The sequence below is a fragment of the Ranitomeya variabilis genome, chromosome 4 (genome assembly GCF_051348905.1).
Source record: "Ranitomeya variabilis isolate aRanVar5 chromosome 4, aRanVar5.hap1, whole genome shotgun sequence".
Classification (NCBI taxonomy): Eukaryota; Metazoa; Chordata; class Amphibia; order Anura; family Dendrobatidae; genus Ranitomeya; species Ranitomeya variabilis.
The window spans coordinates 381,375,569-381,387,710 of record NC_135235.1 but is presented as its reverse complement, the minus strand read 5'-3'; the positions used below and the strand labels follow the sequence as shown (position 1 = coordinate 381,387,710).

Sequence of the window (12,142 nt, the reverse complement as noted above, 5' to 3'; positions counted from 1 at the left end):
GCCAAAAAAGGGAGGGCAAGTGGGAGATTCCTCACTTGTCACGCAGGCACCTAAAATGGATGCCCACGTGAGAAGCGTGCCCCCTTTTATGTGCCCCCTCCCCACAGTCCCTTAGTCCCACCTCCTCACATTCAAAAAATGCCATTAACCCTCCCCTCATATCCCAATTAACCCTTACCTCACTACCTCATCTAAACTGCTCCAGCTCCCCAGGTCCCACGTAACCCCGTCATGGCGGCCTCCCCTTAAGTGCCGTGGGCCCCCAGTACGGCCTTTCTTATGCTTCTGTGGTGGCATCCAGCTCCGCCTGAAGTTGCACTTTCTGATACAGTAATCCATTCTTCATCTGAAGGCGTTCCCACTGTCGATGAAGCCGCCGAGTCTCCTGGGGCAGGGTATTTCTCTCTGCCAAACTGGGAAGTCTCTTTAAGGTCACACACCGTCTAAGCAGAGCAAGCTCACTATCTTCTTGATGTAACCGGATCCACTCATCCCGGGATCGGCCCCCTTGAGTCAGGATTCAGGATTTGTGCTGTGACACCACCACTGTCCTGAAGAGGCCTAAAACCTAGGAACCTCCTCACTTTCCAGTTCTTCATCTCTATTTCGCTCAGGTTTAGCATGTTTCACCCTAGATAGGGCATCCGCATGAGTGTTCTTTGCTCCTCTTTTGTAAGCAATTTTGTTTTGTAATTTTGCCATTCTGACCACCCATCGTGTTCCAGAGCCCAGCCTCACATTTTCCAGGTGAGCCAATGGGTTGTTATTGGTGCGTACCAGCACTTCAGAACTGGACAAATGTTCTGTGAACCTCTCCGTCATAGCCCACATCAACATCAGCAGCTCCAACTTAAAGGAACTGTAATTGTCTGGATTACGTCCGGAATGATGAAGAAACTGACTTGCGCAAGTGATCACCCTCTCTCTCCCATCCTGTATCTGTGACAACACAGCTCCAAGTCCATGCAAACTCCAGTCAGTGAGGAGAATAAACAGACGATAAAAGTCCGCATAAAACAACACAGGAGCTTCCGTCAATGCCTTCTTCAAATCTTGAAAAGCTTCCTCCTGGTGTTCCTTCCAACGACTGTTCCAGTTCTTTGAGCCCGAGGGCACTCCTTTAAGTAGCTCCAGCAGCGGTCTTGCTCGGCGGGCAAAATTCTTTACAAAGCGGTGGTAATATCCGATCAGTCCCAGGAATGCTCGAACATTTTTCAACGTCTCTGGAGTGGGCCAATCCTGTATCACCGCAATCTTTTCTCGGGATGGTTTTACCCCGTCAGCAGAAACAACATGGCCCAAGTACTCAATCTGAGTGCAGAATAAATGACATTTTTGAGGTTTCACCTTTAATCTGTGCTTCTGAAGGCGACTCAACACCTGTTCCAGTCGTCGGAGATGTTCCTCAAATGAAGCAGCGTAGACTATAAACTCGTCAAGATAGATAAGCGTGGCTACAAAGTTCAAGTCCCTCAGTCACCTTTCCATGAGACGTTGAAAAGTTCTTGGAGCGCTGGCCAAGCCGAACGGCATTCGGTTTAATTCAAACAGGCCCATGGGCAGAATAAAAGTGGTCTTTGCTCAATCCTGTTCGGACATCGGCACTTGCCAATAGCTGCCGGCGAGGTCCAACATAGAAAATAATTTGGCTTTTCCTAGCGCAGACAGAGATTCCTCAATCCTGGGTAATGGGTATGAGTCTCTCACGGTACAAGCATTGAGTTTCCGGTAATCCACACAAAAACGCAGATTCCCGTCCTTCTTCTGCACCAGCAATATCGGAGCAGCTCATGAACTGACTCTCTCTGATGACACCTTTCTGCAACATCTGTCCCAATATATTCTTTACCTCTTGGTACAGCTGTGGTGGGATTTGCCGATAGCGTTCTCTAGTTGGCGCGATATTTTCAGTAGGTATCTCGTGTGTGATAGCCATGGTGCAGCCCAAATTGTCTTCATGGCGAGCAAATGCGTCCCTATATCACCCTATCAGAGCTTCCACCTGTTGCACTTGTGCCTGAGTGAGTCCGGCCAATTTATTCCAGGACAAGTCGTCCATCCTGAATGTGTTGGGGCTCTGGTGGCGAAGAGGAGTTCACCATCACAGTCCAGGGGTCTCCTTGCTGTACAGTCTGAGATGGTACTATCTCTTCAGGCATACTCACAATCCGGGCTACTTCATATTTGGGGAGAACTGTGATGTCCTGATCCTCTAAATTGATGCAGTGTACAGGAACATTTCCACCACGCACAATGACTTGCCACCAAGAATCCCAAGGGAAGTTGCTCTGAGAAAAATGGCTCAATTTGAATCTCAACTCCTTCCAATGGGATGCAAGCTTAGACGGGTAAAGTGGGTACTGTTTGTCCGGGTGCTAAAATGAGCTTTGAAGAAGCGGGAACGATCACTTTTCCTAACACTCCTCCTTCACGGCAAGATGCTTGAGCTTCACGCACTAACTGTTGGAATACTTTTCTCTGAGGAGTATGTGGACTCCACTGCTTCAGAGTCTCGTTAGAGGGTTCATTGATGAGGAGACTCCCGAATTCCTTCAAAACATTCATTTCCAGGGTGACTGTATGTCCGCTACTCACTTCTCCCTGGGTTAGCACTACACCCTTTCATCCCAGATCCTTTCCACAAATGGAGATTTGCATCCACGCCACCCCTGCGAACGGAATGGGCAGTTGATTGGCAGCCATCAACTTTATCACTGAGCCCCACTCAGGCCACCTTGCTTCAGGAAAATGTCGCCGGAAGTACGTTTCTGGCATCGTTGTTACATGTGAACCCGTGTCCACCAGGCAGCACACTGCACGACCATGAAATTCGTCCCAAACTAGAGGACACGCTGATGCTAGACTTGCGGGACTTCCACTACTCCTCTGCATCTGTTCTGGCTCCGGGCGGCGTCCCCCGGCTCGGAGCCCATTAGTTTAACGGACGACAGTGTGGAACTCTTCCCCGATGTGTACACTCCCGCGCTATATGTCCATTCTTGCCACAATTAAAGCAAGTGAGAGGTCTCTGTCGATGAAGCATTCTAGTGTCATGGCGGGACTCCGAGCTTTCCCTGTCCCCTGATGCATTTGCGACAGTCTCTTCTTTTCAACGTCAGCCAATTCGCCTTTGATATTCTGAATTGTCTATCTGTGTCACTGCCTACTATACCTACTATTCACTATAGGCAGAGACACAGATAGTCACATCTTTTGGGAGACATCCGACCACTGCAGGGTCTCATTATGCAGACGGACATTTGAGATATGTCTTTGGTCCCATTGGCACCAACTTTTTTCTAACTCCCCTGATGAATCCCCAGGACTGGGGAAGAAACGCGTAGGGAGATTTTTACCCTTTCATTCTTGTGGGGGATTCACACTCCCCCTTTTTCCTTTTTGGATGGGGACTGTTTACAGCAGGATATACTTGGGGAATGTCCTTGTTAGGACAGGAGTAATGTAGGGGCACAACAGGAAGCTAGTATAAAACTACTTTATATTCTTCTTTCCCCCCTTCCATATATTTTTTTCTCCCCCTTGGCCAACTGGTCCGGATCAAAACTGCTGTGGAGTATACGTCTGCTTACATTGGTGAGATCAAACCATTTTTTAAACGAACACTGGTTTGCACGAGCACTTTATATATCTGAGGGGGTTTTTTTGTGTGTGTCATGTACTTTTGTCCATTTTAATTGTGTGATTATAGGTTATGTTTTAACATATAGGGACACTCTCTAAGCTATATCTAGTTATATCCGCAAGGGTGCTTCAATAGTGTAGCGTATAGCACATTATAGCTGATTATACTAGTGTGACTGCAGCCTAAAGAAAATTATTCAGGAAATATTATTTCTAAAGCAAGAAAACATCTCAAAGATGTGCCTCACCTTTTTTATTAGTGATTTTTCGACTGGTCCCTTGAATTCCAGGAACTGGACGTAGATATCTTTTCTTTACTGGGGGCGGGCGAAAAATTGGAGAAGCAGGGACTGAGAGACAAACTGGAAGTCCTGCAGCACTCATCAGGAGACCACTTATGCCTAATTTCATCAATAAAGAGTTATTAGGAAAGCTTTGAGCTACGTACAAATTGTATGTTATAAAAAACTCTTCACCTTGATTTCCACCCCATAGTTACCTGCAAGTGCGGGTGAGACTATTCCAGAGCCTTCCATATTATATAGAGGCAGTGGTGGCACCCTGCAAAATGCAAAACACAGAAATTCTTTATAAATATTCAAATATTCAAACACTTTATATTATTTACCATTTATGTTAGCTTGTTATATATGCACATTCTGGATAACCATTACATTAAAACCACTGAAAGGTGAGGATTGGAATTACACAGTGAATAAACTTGCATGACAATGGCACCTATCAATGAGTAGGATATACAGTATGAGGCAACAAATGATGGATTAATTGTTTAACCCCTTCCTGCACCACAAAGTATACATACATTGTGGTGAAGTGTTATTTGCTGCACTATGATGTCAAAATGCATTGCAGGGTTGGAATGGCTCCAGAGTTGTGCCAGTGCCATCTGCATCCACTGTTGCAAACAGCTGGGCACTTGCTCCAAGACCCTAGATTGCAGCATTGTACAATTCTGTGGCATTCAACTGCTTAGATGCCACGATCTATAGCAACTGTGCCATGTAAGTAGTTTGTACGATGGAGACTGCTCCTTCAATCACCCCATCTTCCACATCCCGCAGCACATTTGCCGGAGTGGAGTTTTATTAGCTACTGGTCAGTATAACACAGACAAGGGTCAAAATGTTATAGACGACAGGACAGGTGAATCAGCAACAGGGTCATGGAGACAAAAGTCTCAGACTGTTAACTGACTATGCCTTTATCTCTTCCCTCTGTTTATGATGTACCCTCCTGGCTATTGAACTCGGACTCCTTGACTATCCCCATTTCATGGCTTGTCCGTGATAAGTGACTCAGCATCACAGTCTGGACTTGTATTGCATCGCGCACACAAAAATCAGGCCTCTACTGAAGCTCATAAGTGTTATATAAAAATAACATAAAAGATATATAAGAAAAAATGATTCCATTAATGAACTAGCACATAACGATGACTCTGCTGACCCTTTGCCAAAGACAGGGAATGTCTGACTATTGTGTATGCCCCAGGAGATCTCAAGTATTTCAGGGTTTATTTTGTATCGATAGCCACTTTTTTTTAAAAAAAAAAAAGTATCAAGAGATATCTGAACGGACTATGTGAGCATCTTATTCTGGTTGTGATTGTGTCCAAACTGGATTATTTTTTATTTTGAGCAATCGGACATATTTATAATGACTTTTTACTGAGAACATTTGATGGCTTTTATCCTTGCTGTACCTGCTCCATTAGAGACTTCTTATAAATTTAATGTGTACATTTTTATACATTCTATGTACATTGAATTGTTCATTTTGAGTGCGAAATTATAGTTTTTTTAAAGCCCAACACAGCACGATGCCCCTACAGAGCCCCACCCAAGAGGATGATGCACATATACATTGAATGCCAAAAAACAAACCTACTCACCTAGCCCCATTCCCACTATGCGCTGCTATGTGCAGAGTGTGGACTTGGGCTCAACTCAGCAGGTGTGATCTAATGATTTAACTGCATCTGCAGGGTGGAGACCTTCACAGGTCCGTATTTCCGGTACATGTGGCGTCCGTTTGCACACGTACTGGAGACACGTACACACGCACACCCCAAAAAAAATGAAAATAAACACTCTCTTGACACTTCCCTGCTTCACCAATTTATAAAAAAACATTGAATCCGACGTAGTCCAAGCAAATTCAACGAAGTCCATCAAATCCACCATACAAATCCTATGGAACCTCGGTCCTAATCTCTGTAGTATTTGCAAACAGCCTCTGTGCGAGACCCAGCAGCTCTGGACTTCGCTGGATTTGCATGGACTATGTTGGATTTGGTGGACTACGTCGAACCTGTGTGGGATTTTTTTTTTATAAAGTGGTGAACCAGGGAAAATGTGGTTGGTGTTATTTAAATAAAGCGTTTTTGTTTTTGATTACTGGGTTAGTAATGGGGGTGTCTGATAGACACCTCCCCATTGCTAACTCCAGGGCTCGATGCCAGCTGTGTTCTTGGACAAATCACTACTGGCATCAACCCCAAGCCCCATTACCCAGATTGCCAAAGCACCGGGGCAATTGGGAAGAGTGAAGGCAAAGCAACAGAATTGGAGCATTTTATGTGATGTTCTACTTCTGGGGAAGCTGCAGGCTGGTATTTTTAGGTTGGTAAGGGCCCAATAACCATGGACCTTCCCAACCTGATAGTATCAACTCACAGCTGTCTGCTTTACCTTTGCTAGTTACCAAAAATGGCTGGTACCCCATATACTTTTTTTATTTCTTTATTAGGTTAATAAATATACAGTAAGCTACACATGAAAGGCAAAAATTCTAAATCTCATGGGTATCTATTTAACTATTATCTATCTATCTATCTATCTATCTATATATCTATCATCTATTTATTATCCCTTATCTATCTATATCTGTCACAGGGTTACCGCAACAGAGAGGAGACAGAAGACCGCAGGGTTTGATTGCTCCTACTCCTGCGCTGAAAAGCATTTCACCTTTTTTTAAATGCTGTTAATTTCTTTTGGCAGAACAGGGGTTAATCGGCCATGTTGGGAGCTCTGGGAATCTGGTCCTGATTGAAACCTATGTCAGAGCTAGCTTATGCTGCATGGCTTGGAGGAGAGGTGTTTATATGAGGAGTTTGAAGGAGTTATCTGTGACTGTTGCGTGGGTTTGTAAATGTGATAATTCCCTTCCCTCTTCTTACTTTGGTTTTTTCCCATCCTTCACTCCCTGGTGCATTCCTCTGTTATTTGAGTGAATATTTGTATGCCTGGTATTTTCAGTTACTCTTGTTCGTGTTGCATTGTTTGTTGGGTTGGTGTACTTCGGTACATGACAGCACCCCTCTTCCCTGGGTGGGGGAAGAGAACAGATGGAGGGCTGATTCAGGAGATAAGGCAAGGGTGTAGGCCCCGGCATCTTCATCTTCAGAAGTATCCCAGGGAAAAGGGCGAGCTAGGGCTCCCCCTAGTGTTAGGTACAGGGAAGGAGCCCCTGGTGCGGGTCACCTGACAGCTGAGTCGTGACAATATCTTTGCACATCTTTAACACCTAAAAATCTGAAATTTCTCTTCTGCATTCTATTATGGTACATGGCACAGGGACGGCACACGGATGTCACATGAGCGGTTCATGTGTACACACGGACGGCCAACAGAAAACTACACAGATAGTATTAACGGACCATCCCACGTGTATGTTTTTTTAAGCGGACATTTGAAGGGGGCCTCAGATGGACAAGCTGAATGGTAGAGTGGAGAGTTGTTGGCTCCTTGTTCCACCACTGCATCCTCACTCTTTAAATGGAGGTGCCATGTGGGGGAGTGGTGCTGAATCTTGTGTTCCAACTAACAGGCCACTTAGCAGACACGTGGTCTGCTGCTATTGGTGGTACGGCACTGGGAAAAAACAAGGCGCTAAAGGCAGCGCGATGCTTTGAAAAAAGTTCTGTTTGGAAACCATGGGTTGTAGCATTCATGTGAATGCACTGGCCTCTTTCAGAAGGATAATGCACCCTGCCTTACTGTAAATATTGTTCAGGAATGGTTTGAGAAACATAATAAGAAGTTGAAGATGTGACATCTGTAGAGATCAGATTGAAGAATCCATTTTGTCTTCCTCTACTCAGAGACGTATATGAAGAAACTTGAGCAAGGTAGACATTTCCTTTTATGGACGCATTCCTTTGCCATATTGTAACCTGCATTCCAGAAGTGAACGTTATCAGTAGAATAGATACTCTTTGTTAGAGAATATGAGCCCTTGTACGCATGTCTGTAAATGCTTATCTCATTCCTATATAAACAGGAGGGGTGAGCCCAGTGAGTCAGAGGCGAGCTCCTGGGCGATCCCTGCATATGAATACACATCTCTTGTGCTGTGTGTTATTACTTGGATCTCTCTACATCAGAAAGCCAGGGACGGATGAGGACTCAACAATTCTGGCGCCTGAACAGGGACCTGAGGAGAGAGTGTTTGCTCGAGATTTACCTGCGGATACGGACAACGGAGATCTGGGATAATGGACGGCAAATGAACTGAAAAACCTGGCCAGGTAAGAGACATTATTAGTTCTCTTTTATCTGCCCTGTATTATCCGAAAGATCTCTATGAGCCGTGTCATGCTGGGTTAGTCTAGTAGTGAGTAGATACCTATAGAACTCGGGTTACCATATTGTATAGATTTATGAGTCTAGTCCCTGGCAGTGTGTGAACAGTGTGTGAACAGTGTGAAGGTTGTGACATGTTGTGAAAGAAGAATAGAAGTGCGTAGAACAATAAGCCACGATTGTTAGAACAAGGTTATTGGTGAAGTCAGCCTAACTGGGTTATGAGGTAGCGTCCTTCTGGGAGACCTCCGCCCATGCTTGACTCTCCTATAGAACTTGTTTCTACATTCCCTGGATAAGGTGTGATAGAATGAGCCCAGGACGCGGGTCCATGAGCCTGGGACAAGTATGCTAACTGACACAGAAAGTTTTGTGATCTGTATGGTGTTGCTGGGTCTGTTTGTGTGCATAATAGCACTTAAGTACGTCCTGCATATTAGAAGAAACGGAGCAGACGAGCCCTTCAATATTTTAGCTCCCTAGGAAAGAAGGCAACGAGACGCCACCAACAGAGGAAGTGGTTGTCCAAACGTCACCTGGGGTAGAAATAGCAAATATTGAAAGGATATTTTAGCTCCCTAGGAGAGAAGGCAACGAGACATCACCACAGTGATTGTCCAAACGTCACCTGGGGTAGAAATAGCTAAAATGAGAAATAAACAGACCAAAACCGTCTTAGGACAAGTGGAAGCAGCAGATATCATACAGGAAAGATGTGGAAAGATAGTCAGAAGACAGATTAGAAGAGTGAGAGAAAAATTGGGAATTTCAGAAGCACTTATGTTCAGTACAGAATGGGAAAGACTGAGTAAAGAACGAGGTGGAATTATCAAAGACAATGGGTGGGAAGAAATCATACATTGTATGATAGAGGTCTCAAAAACAGCTAAAGAGGAGAATTGGAAGTATGATCCAGACACTTCCAAATGGATCATGGGAAAGGGAAAAAGTTGTGATATAATCCCACCACCTTACCTAGATCCAAAAGCCCAATCATTTGTACCATCTGGAAGAACAGAAGGAGGAAAACAGAGGGAAAGGGGGTCAACAGGTGTGATTATGCAGAAATTTGGGCAAAGTATTGAAGAATATAGTCAAGAACTAGAAAATAGCTTTAGGGATGAAGGATTGGATTTGACTGATGCTTCAGTAAGGAGACTTTTTACAAAACAATTAATAGAGGGGCTAGATCCGAAAATCAGAGAAAAATTTAAATCCTCTACTCCAGATTGGAGAACAATTGAACAACCAAATATTGTGAAACAACGATGTTTAGGAATAGCCATGGATATGAGAGAGAATCGTAAGCCTGTTAGAATAGCACAAGCTAATACAGGAGGAAGAGTGAGACACAATTTTCCTTGCCACTACTGTAAAAAGCTAGGTCATTTCCAAAGAGAGTGCAGGAAGAAGTTGGCAGATATAAAGTCAGGCAAATTTGTTCCCAGAAATAACCCTCCCCAAACGGACAACCAGCAGAAATCTACCATCATAGATGGTCCCATACCAGATTCAGATTGACTCGATGTGTTACAAACTTCCCTACCAGCTAGGAGACCTATGATACAGATGAATGTGGGGGGGGAGAGAGATTCCATTTTTGATAGATACAGGTGCAACTTCCTCAATTTTGAATCAAGATTTTCTTCCGAATCCGGAAGATATTTCAGAACAAACAACTTTTGCTGAGGGTTATGATGGGGTAATTCGAACACTGCCATATACTGTGCCCCTAGAGGTCTCATTAGGACCTAAATGTTTTGCATCCAGATTTTTGTATGCCAGAGGTGCCCCAACATGTTTGTTAGGAACTGATGTCCTAAAGAAATTAGAAGCTAACATCAATTTTAGGGAAGATGGCACAGTTATGTTGACTATCCCTGATGATGCAGAAACATTAGAACAATATGTCAGAATTCAGGCTTTTGAGGATTATACTGAAGAAAAAGAGTACACCACAGATCTAGATCTCTCAATGGTCCCAGAAACACTGTGGGCACAGGGTGACACTGATGTGGGATTATTGCATATCTCTCCTGTAAAACTATCTGTGTAACCAGGAACTGTTCTCCCACAGCTCAGACAATACCCTGTGAGTGCCCAGCAGGAATTAGCAATTACAAAACAGATAGAGGGATATAGAGAGAAAGGAGTTTTGGTAGAGATACAATCACCTGCTAACACTCCTCTGTATCCAGTCAAGAAGAGAACTCTTGATAAGAGTTCTATGCCCAAATATCGTATGGTACATGATCTAAGAGAAATAAACAAAGTTCTAGATCCAATCACCCCAGTTGTACCCAATCCTCATACGTTACTATCACAGATACCAGCCAGTTCTCAAGTGTTTACTGTAATAGATCTTTCAAATGCATTTTTCTCGGTTCCTTTACACCAAGACAGTTGGCATTTGTTTGCATTTACATTTAAGGGCAAACAGTTGGCGTGGACACGCCTTCCACAGGGAATGATACACTCCCCTACTCTTTATTCAAATGCCCTACAAACAGTTCTTCAAAGGTTTGAACCTGAATCACAGGTAGTAATTTTGCAGTATGTGGATGACCTACTACTTTGTTGCCCAGATCTAGAAACAGCAGAAAGGTCCACTGTGAGTTTACTATGTTTTCTAGGAAAAGAAGGGTGTAAAGTGAATAGACAAAAGCTACAAGTTTGTCAGATCAAAGTGGTCTTTCTAGGTCATTGCATTTCTCAAGGTAAAAAGCATCTTACACCTCAAAGAACTGAAGCAATAAGACAGATGAATGAGCCTAGAAATCATAAACAGCTACGAGCATTTTTAGGAATAGTGTCTCATTGTAGACAATGGATTATACATGCCAGTCAACTAATGCAACCACTGTATGACTGTGTAAAAAGTGAACCTTATTTGTTGACAAAAGAAGGTCAGATTTCGTTCCAACAATTAAAAGATGCCCTTGTTTCAGCTCCAGCGTTAGGGCTACCAGACTACACTAAACCATTTCAGCTTATGGCTGCAGAAGTTGATTCCCATGCTACAGGAGTTCTTACCCAGAAGCATGCAGGGAAACAAAGACCAATTGCATATCTTTCAGCAAGGTTAGATCCAGTGGCCAGGGCAGCGCCAACCTGTGTACGTGTAGTTGTTGCTGTCTCGCTATTGTTGGACAAAGCATCAGAAATTGTCCTAGAGCATCCACTCACAGTTCAAACTACGCATGATGTTTATGGGATATTAAACCAGGTCCAACCAAAACACATTTCCATGGCCAGACATTTGCGGCTACAGTGTTCTTTGCTGCTCCCCTCTACTATCACATTTGCAAGGCTTCAGACTCTCAATTTAGCTACACTGCTACCTCTCGAGTCTGAAGGGGGGAATAAGGACACTGATCCACACGCAAATTTTTTCCCTACAGACACACATGATTGTACAGAGCTCATTTTACAAGAAACGGTAGGCTTACCCAATGTATCCGAAACACCACTTCAAAATCCAGATTTAGAGCTGTTTATAGATGGTAGTAGGTTTGCAGATGACACAGGTAATTTCCATACAGGGTATGCAGTTGTGTCAGAATCTGAAACTCTCAAAGCAGAACCACTTCCACCAAAACAGTCTGCACAAGAAGCAGAACTAACAGCATTGATTGAAGCGCTAAAAATAGCTGAGAATCAGACAGCTAATATATACACTGATTCTAGGTATGCACATGGTATTGTGTTTGATTTTGGAGTAATCTGGAGAGCTAGAGGTTACATGACAGCGTCAGGCCAACCTGTAAAACATGCTTCTTTGATCAAACAGATCTTAGAGGCTGCACAAGAAACAAAAGAAGTAGCAGTAATTAAGGTAGCTGCACATGTGAGACTCGACACTAGGGAATCTAGGGGAAATGATAGGGCTGATA

General features: G+C 43.8%; 1 protein-coding gene across 1 annotated transcript in view; it reads right to left on the bottom strand.

Annotated features, from left to right (window-relative positions):
* LOC143764824 (E3 ubiquitin-protein ligase DTX4-like) overlaps positions 1–12,142 on the bottom strand; it is a 118,794-nt gene that overhangs the window by 44,329 nt on the left and 62,323 nt on the right. The window contains exons 3-4 of the mRNA XM_077250813.1: positions 4,142–4,203; positions 3,891–4,043 (exon numbers count right to left, since the gene is read on the bottom strand). Of these exons, the coding sequence (XP_077106928.1) occupies positions 3,891–4,043; positions 4,142–4,203 (215 nt within the window). The remainder of the gene's footprint in view (positions 1–3,890; positions 4,044–4,141; positions 4,204–12,142) is intronic.